Here is a 17,189-nt window from a genome sequence, read left to right on the forward strand (position 1 = left end):
ATTAATCCTTGAACTGAAGCCCCTAAGTCCTTTCAGCGAATGACTTCTGCTTGTCGTCTAATCCTTTTGGAACGTGGAAAGCAGTCCCAGGGTTGTTCTCTGCCATGTAGTAAGAGGAAATTAACCAGTGAGCAAAAGAAATTGATTAATTGGCAACAGAAAGGAGCTGTGTATGCACTGTATCTAATTGCTTTTTATTTTTTGTGTCATCTTCCAACTTGTTGGAAGACACAGGTTTGTGGGTTGCATATGCAAAAATGTGCTTAAAAATAATTCACTGAGGCTTTGAACCTTCAGTTTCAAAGATCATTGTGAGCGTTGCCATGTATTGCTTTGGACAGCCTCTAATGGGGATGTTGCTCAGCCAAGCTGAATTTTATGCAGTAGATATTCAAGCTGAAATTGAACACACCTTCAGAATCACGGAGTAAATCAAATCTCATTTCCTTGCTTGCAGAGAACGTGGGCTGTGTGGGCTTTCTTCCTCCTCCTCCTCAGCAATTTTTATCCTGCCAGGTCAGAGCTACCTTTTCCTTATGAGAAATACTGAGTGAGTGGCTTCCCTGAGCCTTATTCAAAAACCCATCAGAGCTAATAGCTTTGGAAATGTTTGATGTCCAAGAGGCGCTTGGGAGCGCTAAATCCTCACAAAGGGATTTTTAGGCCATAGAACAGTGATGTCCTCTGAGTGCTGCAGGAATTACTGTGGAGCTGATATTTCCATTACTGATCCTGGAGATACATATCCAGATACATGGCGAAGGGGAAACTGAGAGAGAAGCCTTGGTGATCAACCCCTTGTCCCCAGGTGAGAGTAGCATCACTCCTGGCTAAGCCTTCAGTAGCGCTGTACAAATACATCCCGTCTTCGTGCTTTTTGATTCAGAGAACAGGCAGTTCTGCAGGTTGCCACTCTGTGCTGAACAGCTCAGCTTGAGGATTCTACAGCCAGAGATGCTTTGCAGGAGAAGCACGTGCTTTGTCCTCCTCATCCTTGGGAGAGAACGGCTTCAGCGCCAGCACAAGTCACCTTTGCCTTCAGCATCAAAGGTGGGCATTGAGCCAGCACAGTCATCTTATCTGGCTTATTAGCAATTAACGTTCCCTTTGTCGTGTGTTCTTTCTGTCCACCCAGCAGCCAAACCCCTGCAGAGGTAGCACGGTCACTCATGGAGGTGAGACGTCTCGTTTCAGCCCCTGCTCAGCCGCACCTTCTGAAGGCATTTGTCCTGTTTGATGTCTTGGGGTGGCTGCTGGGAGCACCTGAATTGTGACAGAGCTGGTGCTGGAGCACTGATGGGTTGGATGATTGTAAGAACAAACATTGCAGGGATAAATGCGATGTTCCCTGGCACGAGAGCCCTTCTGGTCCTCCAAGTATCTTTGGATTGCAAGATGCCACTTTACCGTGGCAGGAATCCTTCTAGAGACATAGCTATTGCCCTTGGTCGCTTCTGTTAGGTATAAGGAGAAATGACTAGAAATAACAGGGAGTCAGCAACTTTAAGTGCCTTTGTGTTGTTTCAAAGAACGCACGCAGGTTTCTTTCCCTGAGAAGGACAGTGACAGGCAGCAGATGTTTCTTTTTTGAAAAATCTGACCTGCTTTCTGTGTGTGGTCCATGCCCAAATCTCTGCTCCCCCTCAAATTCAATTTGCTGATAGCTGTCCTCCACATCTCCATTTCAATCAAGTTTCTCAGCCCACTAAGTTCAGCATCTCACAAGGCCTGCCCTTGCAAGTGATCCTCTTGAATAGCGGCCTCTGTGTTTCCAGCTGTCTCACTAGCCTTTCAAATGCTCTTTCCAAATTAACTTAGTAATCAACTTTAAGCAGCTCTGTGATTTTTTTTTAATTATATTTTTTCTACAGGCGAAAGACCTTTTTCCTGGTGGCCGTGAGTGCATAAACAATCTCATTCCCTTTCAACTCTGGTCATTGCCCAGATGGAGTTTGAGATGGATTACACATTCCAACAGCACAAAAAGGGATAACTTAGCAAATTAAAACGTCAACAAGCTTTTCTCTTTCAGCGTGTCATATCGGAAATGATTTGGTTCTCTTATTTCTGTTGTCATCAGAGATGTTCTTTCTTTTTTTCCTAGCTGCACAGTGGAGATTAGAGTAGGATCCAGGGACGAGGAGTCAGTTGGGACTGATTTGATCCTGTCTCCTTTGTGGGAATTTCACTGCTCTCACAATTCTTAAAAGCTTGCACAGTTGCAATCTCAGTTCCTAGGGAGCAGCCACATGGTCTGTTCTTCCTCAACCCTTCTCAGCTACTCCTGGTGTCATCAGTGCACCCCGTTGTTCAGCTCCTTCAGTGCTTGTGTCCCAAATCCACTTTTAAATTGTGTATTAGGATGCCTTAATTCAGAAATGAGTTTGAAGGAAGAATTATGGGCTCTATTTTGCAGCTTAGGTAGACTGCACTTAGATCAACTTAAACCAGTTTTGGAACTGCAGCCTTAGAGCACGTTTGGCAACGACAGGATTTTCTGTTTATGTGGATCATCCTGCAGTTTTACAGCTGTCTGTTCCAATTCCAGACCTGCAAAGACATCCATAGCTAAAACTTTCCTATGGATTGAGTCACACCAACTTCAGAGCACTGCCACCTTTCCCTATTAGCTAGCTTCCCCAGCATCCTGCTACAGCAGTTTTTGTCCCTAGGGGCAAAGCTGCTATTTGTAGCTAACAACTGACTACAGTTCTGTTTCTTTGGGGCCATATCTTTAGTGGGAATTTTTTCAGATTGAGGTTATAAGGCTCTTAGACTCTTGAAGCTGTAGGAAAGTCTGCTGGATGCTGCCATGCAGGGAAGGACTCTGGGAATCATTCCTCTAAGTCTGACAGCATTGGCTGAAGGCTCCACAGTCATCAGGAAGGCAAGCAGGGGATTAGAAAGTATTAGAGAAAAATAATCAAAATAAAGCAGTACTGTGTTGCCACTTTGTAAGGCTTTGATAACCCATGTTCTAAATGTTGAACATTGATTCAAGCTCCCTTATTTCAGAAAAGATGGTGTAGAACTGCAAAATAGTCCAAATACCATAATGCTACAACCCAGCACAGCACCACATAGCTGTTTGCTCACTGCCCCCTGCATGGGATGAGGGAGAGAACTGGAAAAAAAATAGAACTTGTGGGTTGAGGTAAATATGTGCTCATCTGATGTCTTGGTTGTCCACGTTTCTTACTTGCTTTTAAAAGTTGTGGTTTTCCCCATCTCAAAATGAACTTGTCCATTTACCATTTGTGGTCAGCTTTCAACCCAAGTCCACTTGCTTCTGTCTTTCAGGTTAAATTGAATGGTAAGGGTGGTTTTTTTGCACAGCTTTTCCCAGAAGATGGTTGACTTAGGGGACACCTTAATTTCTTTACTAGAAACAAACTTCCTTATCTTCCTCTTTTCTCCTGGTGCAAACCAGGCGTGCTGTTATCACCTCATCAAGACAATCTGAACCCAGAGTTGTGTATTGCCATTTCAGAATTTGCCAGGATGCTTTCTGTCCGCCATGCCTAGAAAGGTTTTATTTCTGACCTTTTCTTAAAATCTTCAGCTGCTGTTTTTTAGGTTCCTGTAGCTGTCTTTGATTTCTGTAACAGCTGTTTGTGTCCTGGCTTCTCAGGTCAGTTGCAGCAGGAGCCCACAGCTTACATCTTTAGGAAGAGTTTTAAACTTCTATCTTGTTTTGGGCAGCAGGGTTACTGACCTTAACTGGTCAGTTAACTGGTATGTTGGAAAGCTGCTGCTGACTGTTTTCTCTCTATGTTCAGGGAAACAAAATCTTCCTCTAAAAGAAGAAGATAGCACGAGTGAATGTACACAAATTGCAGCATTCATTTGCAGAATGCTGGCTGGCCAGGTAGGCTGAACTGTGAACAGGTAGTGTGCACAGTGAGCATAAGGATGCTCTTCTTGTTTTGGTGACAGCAGTTGATTTACTGCTGTGCTAGAATGCAGCTGGTGGATAAAAGCTTCTCTTGGAACAGCCCATCACTTTTCAGCACTTAAGTTAATTGTGAGCTCAATGGGGAAATAAAAAAATTAACGGTCCAGTCCATAGCTATCTGCAGTGCATTTGGAACCTTGGCAGAATTGCAAGTGCTCTCACATATGTAGCAGTGAGGAGTGTTTTCATAAATGCCACCAGCTGGAGAGAAGGGTTCACAACTTCAGAATGGGCTGTAACTCCAAAATAGCAGATCGATCTATCTCGGGGTTTTATGCTCCTGCCATCATCCCGTCTGCTGCCTGCCTTCCTCACTAAGCTTCTAACAGCAGGGAAGTTCGTGGGCTCCCCTTCCTCCATTTCCTGGCAGATCTCCCCATCTAGGTATGAAGGTCTACTTTGGAGGGGGTTTATTAACAGATGATTTTAAAGATAGTTGGTGTTGTGATATTTTGCTCTTTTCCTCTGCCTGGAATTTGGAAACGCCAGCGTTGTGCAGTGCATGGATGGTTGTTCTCATGGCAGAAATGCACCATACCCATTTTCTTCCCTTGAATGACACAATTGCCTCCTGGGTTTCGTCTTGGTCTGTCCCACAGGAGCTTGGCATGGAGACTTCCTGGTGGTGCTGGATGATGGTTCGGATTTGGGTATTCATGAAGTCAGATCCTCCATAGATTTTATCTGACACTGTTTAGTAGTGGGAAAAGACTCACTGACCCAACCGGTCTGGAAATGATGCAGCTTTCAAAAATATTCCAGTGAAGTTGAATGCCTTCTGGCTTCTGGTAGATGGTGATTTGGAAACCTTTGTGGAGCAGATAACTCTTGTCCAAAAGCAGGATGCAATTTCTGCTAGCAGCACTGGGAGAACAGCAGTTGTTTCTGAGTCAGTGCATCAATTATTTATCCTTCAAAGAAGCACCTGGTGGGCAGAGGAGGAAAGAATGCCACCGAACACTCCCGCTTCATGGATGGAAACTGTCAACTTTTTAGGTTTGTGCCTTTAAAGATCACAGATCTTTGTATGATCATCGAACAAACGTCTGAGCTGCAGAAAGTCTGAGCCCAACATGAATGGCTGAGTGCTGAGATATGAGCAAAAGGGGATGTGAAGTGTCCTTCCTTGATGTTGCTGGGTAAAATAAAAATAATCTGTTACCTCCTATTAAAACCTTTTGTCTTGTGTAGGGAAGTGGCAAGGCCTGGATTTCAGTACTGCAAGTTCAGATGGATGAAAGCAGCTCTCAGGAAGGATCTGGGCCGTGGGGAGTTGTGTTTGGCTGGGCCCAGTGTGGTGCAGCACACAGCACAACTACCAGCAATGGCCAGGAGTGATCATCAGCAATGAAGGATCAAATCTGACACACAGAGGTGTAACTCCAGGCTCCTCGACACCGAGTGTCCTTTTGGGCAGCTGAGTACACTCTGTAGACCTTTCCCTCTCCAGCAATCTGAGCAGACCTCTTGTGTCTTAGTCCTGCATTGGTGCAGCCCTTTCTCATGCTTCAGAGGAGACATTTGCCTGTAATTGCTGTCACTTAATCATTTGGGTTAGTGATTTTTTTTTCACTCTTTCCAGGGATTTTTCCTGCCCTCGGGTTAGACAAGGCTGTTGCTCTCTCCTCTGAGAGTGAGGGCTGCGTGCACTGCTGGGGGCTGTGTTCCACCTCTGTGCAGCCCCAGGCTCACTCTCAGCCAGCAGCAGGAGAGGGCTGGAGGTCCTTCGTGTGTGTGCAGGGCAGGCAGCAGGTGCTTGGTGCAGGGGATGTGGGGCACGGGAGTAGGAATGGCAAGGTGTTGTGTATTTTGTGCATGCGTGGTGTGACAGCTTGCATCTCACGCCCAGATCTTCCTTTCCCGCTGTGTTCATCAGGCCTACTCCGCATCCGTGGATGTGTGCTGTACACAGGAATCTGAATTGTGACTGTCATAGCAACATCCTCCTCCTCTTCCTCTTAGCATTCAGGAACATGGGATTAAGACTCATGGCTTGATTAGTTTGGGGGTGAAGGGTGATGTTGGAGCACCAGCACTGCATTTAGCTCCAGAAGAGCTGCAAAGGTAAGGTAGTGCTGGGGCAGAGAAGGCTTCATGCTGCTGCCTGTCCCAGGGTGGGTGAATGGGAGCTGCTTCCTGCACAGCTGGGTAGTGCTGACAGCCTGAGTGGATCCTCTCTGAGCTTGGCTCAGGCAGAAGGGGAGAAGGAGCTGAGTGCAGCAGGGGTCTGGGCAGAGTCTGTTTGGAAATGTGGCAGCTGTGTGCTTGTTTTTATTTAACTTCTAATTATTTCGTTATCTGCTTTATCTTTGGCACTTCTGGGGATTAATTCTAGCAGAGACTCCATCCTGCATCAGCAACTTTTAAGTTGCTCTGTGAGAAGTGCGATGCCATTTGGAAAAAAAAAATAATTTTCCATATTAATTAGAAGATAGTATTGTAAAATTTATGTCAATTATCTAACACTTTGTATGGAGAGGCAATGGCCTCTTTGTAGCCCAGGTGACAGCAGCCTTTTCATTACAGTGAGGAATGTTGCTATTCAGTTGGATTCACTATAGAGAAATGCTTGGGGACAGCGAGTTGTGCGTGCAGCTTAGCGTGGGGGAAAGGTCTGTACTAAATCTGGAGGAAAGAAACCAATTGAAGGACTCCAGTATAAAATGCACATCAGGCTTTTAATGGAATAGGAAACCTTAACGTCTCTTTTAGCCTCCTTCCTGTGGATGTGGTTATGGGCATGGTGAGGATGGGTTGACTGGAGGATCTTAGGGGTCTTTTCCAACCTTGATGATTCTATGACTGTGATCTCAGTTCTGATGTTTTCTGCTCTTCTATGGAGACTTCTAGGGAAAATGGGTTGGGCAGGATCTTGAAAGAGAAATGCGTCACTCTTGAAGTTAAATTCTCCTAGGTCTTTTGTACTGGAGAAAGGCACAGATGAAGGTATTGTGCATTTAACTCGCAAGGACACTCTTGCAGTAGTTTTCCTGAGCAGAAGTCAAAGCAAGTGTAAAAAAGGCAAAGGATACCAGCTCAGGATGTTGTCACATGGAGGATGTGAGTGTTTGTCATCTGTACAGAATGCTGATGCCTTTCAAACCTTCATGTTAGAAGTTCTTAATACCTTCTGCTGCAATCTTTAACCTCTCTTCTGTCTAGCAGCTGCATCTTAAAGAGCAGATGGAATTGTCTCGAGGATGGCAGGTCCTAATCTCAGTAACAGCTCCTATCCATTACAGAGTATAAATGAAATGATCTGTGAGTGGGTTTATCTCAGATCCCACGTAGCATTTTTTCTCCGCGGCAGCAAGGAAGGGAAATTATCAGGCAGTGAAGGAAAGCTGTTTATTTTTAACTTACCCTTTCTTTTTAAGTTCTATTTCATAATTAAGAAAAGATAAGACATGGAAACCAATGACTGTTCACAGCTAAAGGGATAAGCTGATCTCAAGTTCACTGCGGAGATCGTGATAAGGAATGAGTAACACGGCGGGGCTTGGGGTCTCTCACTCCTTCCCTGTCCTGCTGGAGCAGCACAGAGTGGTGAGCTGCCTTTCAGAGGTGGCACAGGATGGCTGATTTACAGGGTGCTGTTTACAAGGCTCGCTGCTGCCTCCGGTGAACTACTCCTCACCTGTCAGACAGGGCTGCTCCCCTGTGTCTTACTAATCTTGGTCAGTTTGGCTTCCTCCGAGTGACAGGAGGACAGCCCTCTGATTCATGCCAGCTGCTGGATGCTTTGTTGCTCAGAAGGTGCATTACACTTCTGATCTCTGTCCCTAGTGGATAGTTGTACCCTAAACTAAATCATTCCTGTACCTAGCGTTCTGTCTTCCATCATTGCTCTTGGCTCCGTATTTTTTCTCCCAACTTCTGCACACAGCAGTAAGAGGGCCAGAGTGAATTTGGAGTTGGCTGTTACTGCAAGGAGTTCTTTGCCAGTGGAGCTGACAAACAGAATTAGGAAATGAGTCTTCCTGGAGAGGTGACTGCATGCTCCTGCAGCAGCAGGACACTGACAGGCTGTTCTGAAATAACCTCACAAAACACTGATTCCCTCCTCTGACTTGTCTCTGCAGCGCTGGAGGGCAGTCGAGCTGTGAAAAGAGTGCCATGGGACCATCTCATCAAGCAGCCACTTCTGAGTCCCTTTCTTATGGCCAGCCCTCATTTGGGTGATGTCCTTTGAGTTCTGCCATAGTGGGAACCTTGCACTTAGCCTGCATAGGGCAGGGTACTCTTCCACTTTGCACCCTATGTCATGCTCATGGCTGCATGTATGCTTCTGTAATGCAAACTTCAGATGCTGATATTGTTGATATCTGTGCTTCTGTTAAGCTCTGAGACCAAGTGGTAACAGCCTAGGAAGGAAATTCCTGTCTAAGAGAACTGTTTCAAGCATACGTTTTACCCAGGAGTACTGAGCTATATGGTTCCTGGTAGGAAGATTATTGCCACTTGCCGTCTCACAAATGCTTTGAGGAATGGATTTGTCCAAGCAGTGCTTTGAAGCTAAAAAGTATTGTGGGAGTGCCTCTTGCTGTCCCCAAGATAGGAGAGCAGATAGTTCATTAGGGCAGAGACGTATAGCTACGAATTTGCAGTGCTGGGAGCAGAGCAAGGCAGCAGCATAAGCAGAGTGATTTGGCTGCAGCGACTGTAGGCAACAAAAAAGTTGTAGGCAACAAAAAAGGTATCTCCTTTTTGGAGATACCTTTTGCAGGAAGACCTGGATGTGCAGCTCCACTTGTTTCTAATGCCAGAATTCATTACAGACTTGGTTTTACCTTGGTGTCTGTCAAGTTTGTTCCCATCGGCAGAGAAGTGCAGTGCTCAGTGTGGAGGCTGAACTGAGCCACTGTAGAAGCCAACATTTAAGCAGATTGTGAATTGTAATTAGCAAGCAAGTGGTGTGCTGACAAACTAGCATCGTGAGGAGCTGGGGGTCAGGCAAGCCTGTGTTTGCATAGTGCCTACTGTGTTACGTTTGGGTGTGTGCATGTGGTGATTAGCTGCTTCAGTTAATGAAATCACATTTACATCTCCTGTGATGTAATTGCATTTGGGAACTGCTGCTGCCATAGTTAGAGGATCATCCACTATTCTTGTGAAAGCAGAAACTCTGTAGATTTGAGGACTGTTCCTTACTGGCATTAAGAATATTTTCGTGCCCACCTCCATTTTATTAGTCATGTACCAAATATTGACTGTTAAAGCCATTTATGTTGCAAAAACAGGTGCCAGAGATGTGATCTACCCCAGCCTTGTTGTAAGGCTGTGCAAAGGCACCTGCACTGATTCTTCTGCTGCATTTGACTGTCTTTGGCAGGTTTTGGAAGTGGTACGCTCCAACTATGACACGCTGACCCTGAAGCTGCAGGATGGACTGGATCAGTACGAGCGTTACTCTGAGCAGCATAAGGAGGCTGCCTTCTTCAAAGAGCTGGTAAGCTGCAGGATCAACGGCTCTGTTCTGAAGCTTTTGCTTAGGATCTGAGCGGAGGCTTTTGGGGTATAGTTGAGCAGCCCAATTTGTTGGGGGCTGCACCCAAAGGTGGGGCAAGGAGTTGAATCCAGGCAAATGCTGTGTGTTGGCTGATCTGAAACCCTGTAGCTCCCTGCCCTGCAGCATATGGCTAAGGAGGAACCACCAGGCTGTTGAGGCCATCAGATAGTCTCTGTTCCTTCTTTGTGTGGGGATCTAATGTGCTTTGTGGTGATGAGTGTGCATGTTGGAAGAGCTGACTTCTTGATTTTATTGCATAGAGCACATGAGTCTTTTTGCTGTTGTTAGTGAGGCTGCACACTGTGGGGCTGAGCAGCGTGTGGTGCTGGTCGCACACCTGCCTGCACAGGCTTTCCTCCATCACTCCCAAAATCAGGTTCCCAGGGAAAGAAAGCAACGGCATTCTCTAGCAACGTCCCTTCCTTAGAGAGCAAATTGTGAAGCATAACAAAAAGCAATTCGCTGAAGACAAAGCAGCGTCCATATAATCTGGGCCGGTGTTCTTCAGCAGGCCCATTTGCTTGCCCTGCTGCAGGGAGCTGCGTTTCGGTTGTTGGGTCAGGGCATTTCCCATCCAACAGAGCTGGTGTTTTTGCAGTGGCTGGTAGCCCTGAAGGAAAGTCTGGTTTTTCCTCGCTTTAAAATCCTTACGACTTGAGCGAGAGGAGCATTCTCTGACTGGCAGCTTTTTCCACCAGTTTGAGCAGTGATTGTCTCTTGCAGCTCTGTCCGCTGATTGATGAGTAACTGAGGCCAGCCCACTCCATCACGAGCCTGCATGAGTCTAGGACTGTTACGCCTCCTTCTGTCTAATGTGCTCCAGAGCAGGCATGCCTGAGTTGCTTTTGATCCCTTATGCAGCATACTGTTTAACCTTTTAATGTTTTTTAGGTCGTTTCAGTACTAACCACCGAGTTAGGATATGGGCAAAAGCCATTTCTGACCACTTTCATGTTTTTCTTTGCTGCTTTGTGCCTGTTCTTTTTCCTGCCTTGCTGTTTGATACCATATCCAGAATGCACGTGAGGTAGCCTCCTTGTAACAGGCTTCTGTAGCCTGGCAATAGAACACATCCATGTTTCTGCTGTCATCTGCTCTGTCCCAGGGGTTCCTGCCCTCCTCGGCCAGCTTCTCCTTCCCCAGCCTCTCGGCCACATGCTTCCTGTGTGCCCTGCTTTCCATTTGGCCTGGCAGGAGCTCTGGCTGATTGATTAAAATGGCATTCTCAGCTCTAAGATCATCACAGCTACAAAACAGTTTGGCTGATTTTTTTTATTTTTTTTTTTCCTTGTAGCCCCTTTTTTGTGTATGCGTGATTCCTCCAAATTCTGCATCATTTAAGAATCTGTTTAACGCAATCCAGGCCCCCCTCTGAAAATTACCACTCCAGCCACCCCTGGGACCTTCTCCTCAAGAGCAAGTGATGCCTGAATAATTACTGTCTAAACAGGCTGATTGACCCAGTTGTGAAACAGTTTAATCCACACTTCTCTCGATGCCCTGAGAATTGGGACCCTATTAAAGGTTTTTTACTCACAGCTACAGAAAATCCCCTGCTTTCCATTAAGCTGTTCCCTCAGCACAGCAGGAAATCAACGTGATAGGTTATGATTTGTCTTCGGCAAACCTGGCTCTCCTGTCATCCACGCTGTTTCTCCTCCAGGTGCACAGAAGCGGATGGCTTTATTAGTTGTTCTCACAGCTCATCGAAAAGGCCCTGCCCTGTTCTCCCCAAACCCCCTTCAGACTGGAGAGCTGGCTTCATTTTACTTCAGCTATGGTTGTTGCTGGTGTGGTGCTGGGTAACATCCCCATACCTGGTGTGCTGTGCTTAGCTGTTGAGATTGCAGGATTTCATGGAGGGGGAAAAGTGAAGTGGATTTGTTTTGTGGGCCCTCCTACTGAAAGAGCAGGGCTGCTGGGGAGCTGCTGGTTTCCAGTACAGTTTCCAAGCTCACCCTGGTATCATCCTGTCTTCCTAAACAAGGTTTGTTTTGCAAATAACTCTTTCCAGGTTCTGCCTGGCTTTCTTGTCCCTGTCTCTAACTGTGGGATAAAGCAAACCCTGCTCGGTGGGGAACGACATGCAGGAGCCATTTTCCTCTCCAGCCTTCTTTTCGTCTCTCTTTGCTCCCATTAAGTGGGTGAGCAGAAACTTCCCCGGGCCATTCTCTTGGCTCCTTTATGCTTAGAAATCTTGTTCTCACTCCTTTGACATGCTTTGCTAATGCACTGCTTCAGTGCTCTGGCTTTGCCTCTGTGCTGCTCTTTCTTGCTAATCCCAAAGAAAAATCTGCTTTCTTCTCCCATTCCCTGTTCAAAGAAGTTTTCAAAGGCTTTGTGACATTGTGATGGAAGGTGATGTGCAGAGTGTTTGTATCAGCCAGGTTTTCTGGCCTGTTGTGCCACCTTTGGGGACCCAGAAAAAGGAAGTTAGGAGGTTTTCTAACTTTTTTTTCTTCTTTTTCTTTGAAACACTGGGGATGACATTTGAGGTCCGTGCTGCTTTGATACAGTGAACAGTATGGATGTGGGCTTCTGGACCCTCACGTTGCAGCTGCAGCAATACACAGACACCCAGCATCTTTCCAAACGGCTCACTGTCTGCAGCTGGATGGGTTTCAGTGGAGTCTCAAAATAGTCTGATTAGGGATTGATTTCTGCAGGGGAAATTACACTAATTTGACTTTTAATTAGATATAGCAGTCAGCGTAAACCTTCCTCCCATTGTACAAATCTCTTAAGAGCTGCTTGTTGATTGGAAACAGGTTTAATTGATGGAACTTGCTACAAGATAGGAGTAGCAGTACGGTGTTACGCAAATCCAGCTATAATGACCCAAACTAGAACTGAATAATGTCCTCCTCTCATGGTCAATGCCTCCCATTCTTTCATCCTTTCCTCTGCTCTTTGTTCTCCAAGTGATGCATTTCATGCATTTCCCATTTCTCCAAAGTCTGTGAGTTAAATGAGATCCAAGCTACTAATAGAGAGCAAACAATTCTAAAAGCTCTTCAGCGTGCTCTGTACAGAAGCAGGAGAGGACACACACTGCTTTATTTCCTTGCAGAACGAATGTTACAGCTCTGAGCTTACTTTCTGGGGCTTGTATCTGCCTTCCTGAAGAGATCTGGCAGCTCCCACGCCAGCAGCCTGCTGCTGCTCCAGAAGTGCTCCTGGGAGTATCCTTGTGGCTGGAGCAGCTCGGCCAGCCTGCAGGAAGCTCCTCAAGTTCCTCCTTGCTGCAGGCGGACACCTGGCTGCTGGCTGCTCTTCCAACCCCAAAAGAGGAATAAGCTCCAGCTCCCTGTGCTGAGCCTTGGTGCTGGAGATGATTCAATTTAGCTTTAATTTGAGCTATTCTTACCTTTAGAGCCGGTCGACTCAGAACTGCTTGTTATGTTGGAGCAGAAGAAATGCTGGGCAGAGATCTGCAGAGATGTCAGGGTCCTTTTGTGTGCCATTATCCCGCCTGCTCCTCTCCCAGATTTGTGCTAAGGCAGATCCAGGTCTGTCTCGACTACTTTTGGCCTACGTTGGAGTAAGCTGTTCTTGAAACCTGGATCTATCTTGAAGTGAAAACCTCAGCTATCCATTCCCTTGCTTCACAACCTGCAGGGTTAAAAGTATTTCCTCTTTTCCAATGTAAATCTTTTGTCTTAAATTAAGCTAAATATTTCTTGCCCCATCCCTGGGGAGCCAGGGAGGTATTATTACTCATTGTTCTCTTCCTGACCTCATTTTACATATTGGAGAGTGTTTGCTCTGTTCCTCCTAAACCTTCTCTTTGCAGACTAAATAGGCTTAATTTCTTCTGCTCTGCCCCACAGCTACAATTTCTGCTAAGCCTTGTGCTCTCAGCATTTGTCAGTTCAGCTTCTCTGCTGCCTCACCATCCTTACAAACCTGTATATGTGTATGAATTCAGTGCCTCCTACAGCTGATGCCTGGCCCCAGCAGCAGTTCCTGAAGCCAGGGGCTCGTTTCTGCTTGTTCCTTCTGTTGTTGGGACCCACAGAAATGCTCCTGGACAGAACAGGGATGCTGGCTTACACTACTTGCAGCATCTTTCTGCCCTTCCTCTTCCCCCATCCCATCCCCCAGGGCTGCAGGAGGGGCCTCACCAGTATAAACTCCTCCTTCAGCCCCCGGTATCAGATCCCTTATTTTGCTTCTATTTATTTCATCCCTCAGTGCTTTTAAAAAGCACAAAGCACTAACCAGGTCAGCAACAGCCTTATTATCACAGGCTCCGAGTCTCTGGGAACTGTAATCCCGTTGTTTGGATGAGCTCGTGTCACTTTTGCTTTCTGTCGCTGCTGCACAGGCGCTGACACAGATGATGTTTGACTCTGTTTTCTCGTTGCCGAGTGCAGCTGAGATGGAGCCCAGTGTGGGGCAGGCACTCAGGGATGGGAGCTGCTGTGCCACGGGGCTGCCCACCTCTTCCTGCAGGCTGCGGGGGTGGCCGCAAGTCAGGCATCATTAAGGGGGGAAGATACTCCTCGGAGACAGCTGGCCATGCAGCATCAAGTTCAGGGCACTCAGCACAGAATATGCAGAAAACTGGCTGCAGCAAGTCCTCTAGAGCTATCACAGTTTCATGCTGAGCTGTGTCAAAGCCGCTGTGCTTCCCGAGAACCAAAAAGCATCCCTTGGCTAAAACATCTTGCTTTCTCTCCATCAGGTTCGGTCCATCAGCATCAACGTGAGGAAGAATCTTGCTTTCAACACGCTGAGCCAGGAGCTCCTGCTGAAGGAATTCTCCACCATCTCTTGAAGCAGAGACGCAGGCACTGCACAGGGCTGACTAGAGATGGGCCTGGCTGGACAGGGACACCCATCTGCAGCCTTCCACCTGCAGAATGGACTGCACTTCTTCCAGGGGAGAGCCTTGCTGCTGTGTGTTTGATCCCAAAGGCGTGTGTTTCAATGGGACTGTGGCTGAGGAGAGGTGGTCGGCCTATGGAGGAGGAGGAAGCAATTCTGTACGGTGCCAGGGGGGTGGGCAGCTGTTTCTGTGAAGCAGCAATGGGAGATTCCCCTCCGCAGCCTCAGGGAGGATGAACTGGAAGCCTTCGTAGCAGAGGTGAGGAGAGCTCACAACCAAAAGAATAAACTCACTCCAGCTGTGTGAGGCAGTGCTGGGTGGAGGTCGCTCGTCTGTTCTGTGGGAAAGTTCTCCAAGCCCTAAAAGCTCTCTGGATCAACCGTCCCTCCTGCACCATAGGTCAAATCCACTGCCATCCTGCTGGGAAATCTGGGGGGATGTAAGATCAGTTCCCAGGAGAGTAGGCTCCAATCGCTGCTGGTTTCACGTCAGACAGTGTTGCTTGAACCAAACCATCAAATTACTGAAGAAGGAGAAATTTTGCCTCCGAGGTCTGGTTGAGCCAGCGTGAGGGATACTGGCCACCAAAGTGAGTGCTGTGTAACTGGAAGCCAGCTCTGGTTGGGGTCACTGCTGCTTCCAGCAGCCCAGCACATCTCTGCTGTTTGTAGGTTTGAGGGAAATTTTTAGATATTCCACTTCCATGGGGCAGAGGAGGGCCGTGTCCCTCCCCACTCCCCTTGCTGCCCATCAGAGACTGCATTGTGACAATCCTCTTCCTCACAGGAACGTCTGTCTTGCCTGTGTTTGCAAGTGCATGGTGAGCTTCCTGAGCTGACGAGTCCCCAGTTTTTCCTTGTGTGTAGCTTGCAGCTACTGCAGTTAAAACACAGATGCAGTAGTTAATTCACTTTCTAGCTTGTCCTTCTGTTTTCCCTAAGCAGCCTGCAGCAAACTTCCAAGAGAAGAGCTCCAGGACGGTGCTTAGGGGCACAGGGAGACCTTTCTGCTCAGCGTGTGGAGGAGCCCAGGGAGGGCAGAACCTGTGCTGAGTGCCGTGTCGGGCTGCCAACTCAGGGATATGCAGCATAAACACCTTCTCCCTGTTGTGCATTTTCAGCTCCCACCAGTGATGTTAGGACCTGGCTCCGTAGGTTGAACTAAAGAAGTTGTTTGCATCCCAGATCTCCCTTTTTTTTTTTTTTTTTTTTTTCCTACAAAATGAGAAGGAAAAAACAAGTGCCTCGCCCTGCCCTTAGCCTCACAGGTTGGAGTGCTTATTCTCTGCCAGTTTTAGGCAATGTTTATTCATGTCAACACGTACCAATTACTTTAATGTTTCATCTTTACCTGCCGTGAGGATGGGAAACCTAAAGCTGCGTCCTTGGCTGCAGAGCCTGCTAGGTGCTGTGTCCTCCTTGGGAGCATCAGCTTCTCCCCACAGAGGCTGCTTGCTGCAGCACGGAGCTGGCTGGCTTCTGTCAGCTGAGCCAGATCCCTACCTGCTGCTGTGCCGTGTGGGTGCGTGCCAGCAGGATGCTGCTGGGCCAGCAAACGGGCTGCAGGAAGCCACTCAGCTCGAGAGCAGGCTGGGGCATGTGGAAGGTGCTCATTTCTCCACTGACAAAGGGGTAGGAATGATCGCTGTCTCCCTCATGCTGTCCCCTTGCTGTGGTGAACCTGGGCTGTGGGTGGGAGCAGCTCCTGAGGTTTTCCCCACCAGAGGCTGAGCTGGGGAAGATTGCCATGCACGTCCCCTTGTCATAGTGTCACCACCCCAAGCACTGTAAATGGGTGTACATACGTACCTAGAGCTCAATAAATAGCAGAGCCCTGCCTGTGTGGTGTGTGCGCTGTTTGTCACCGCGGGGACAGCTGGGGGTGGCCCTGTGCCCAGCACGTGCTGTGTTGGCAACCGGAGCTGAGCAGAAAGCCATGGAGCTCCAACGTCCTGCCCAAGGCTGGTTGTGACCCCAGGCTTTTCTGTGTCCCATCCGCACCCTTGAGTGTATTTCATTACACCTAATTCATAACCCAGTCTATTATTGGAAGAGCTGTTTCTGAGGCTTGGCGAGTGTGGGGAGAAATCAGATTCCTGCCTTTAAATTAGGCAGCCGCTGCAGGGAAACAAATCATTTACAAAATAATGACCAAATTCTGTAGGAGAAAAATGGAGTTTGAGCTAAACTTTGGAGAGAGTTATTAAAAATTGATTTGCAAGTGCTGCTGTGATTTTTGCTATCAGCCTCATGGCTCGTACAGGTCCCATTTTTCAAGCCAAGCTGAGGGAGAGGTGGCTCCCGGGGGGGGAGGGGGGGGGGACCCTCCTCATCCTGCTCAGTGGCCTTTCAGGAAGCTGCAAGGGAAGCAGTAACGTTGGGGAGCTTCAGGCAGCCGGCTGGGGCAGCATGCAGCGGGCCTTCGCCTGGACCATGCAGTGAATAGGAATCATAGGTCAGGCTTACATCGCCTGCTGCCCACCTGTGCTGCAGGACTCTGCGGCTGATGAAGCTCATGCTGGGCTCTGCTCGGCGGCCTCTGCCCTCCTGTGCCGTCCCTCCAGGGCTAATTGAATCACGGGGCTGGAATTGAATCCAATTGAATAGATCAAATGAGCTGGGTTTGCCGCTCGCTCGCTGTGTCCCGCCAGCCCGCTGCTGGATCCGGGAGCTCTTGGAGTCCCACGGTGGGACGGGGAGGCTGTTGGCAGCCCTGGGCTGTGCTCTGCCTGGTGCTGCGGAGGCAGGAGAGCCTTCAGCCCTCGCCGTGACCTGCAGCCCCACTGCGTTCTGGAGCCAGCAGCGCCGGGCGCCGTCTCCAAACTGGGATTAATGGCACGTGCTGAGAGGGGCTATTGATGACCGTGGCTTTAAAATACTGCTAACAGTGGATAA

At 47.9% G+C, this 17,189-nt stretch overlaps 1 protein-coding gene across 1 annotated transcript in view; it reads left to right on the plus strand.

Annotated features, from left to right (window-relative positions):
* ARMH3 (armadillo like helical domain containing 3) overlaps positions 1 to 14,244 on the plus strand; it is a gene marked incomplete at both ends in the record, with an annotated part of 105,467 nt that extends 91,223 nt beyond the window's left edge. Inside the window, 2 exons of the mRNA XM_079535312.1 lie at positions 9,288 to 9,404; positions 14,152 to 14,244. Coding sequence (XP_079391438.1) covers positions 9,288 to 9,404; positions 14,152 to 14,244 — 210 coding nt within the window. The remainder of the gene's footprint in view (positions 1 to 9,287; positions 9,405 to 14,151) is intronic.
* Between the last annotated feature and the right edge of the window lie 2,945 nt (positions 14,245 to 17,189).

This window comes from Tetrao urogallus, assembly GCF_951394365.1.
Source record: "Tetrao urogallus genome assembly, chromosome: 5".
Lineage (NCBI taxonomy): Eukaryota > Metazoa > Chordata > Aves > Galliformes > Phasianidae > Tetrao > Tetrao urogallus.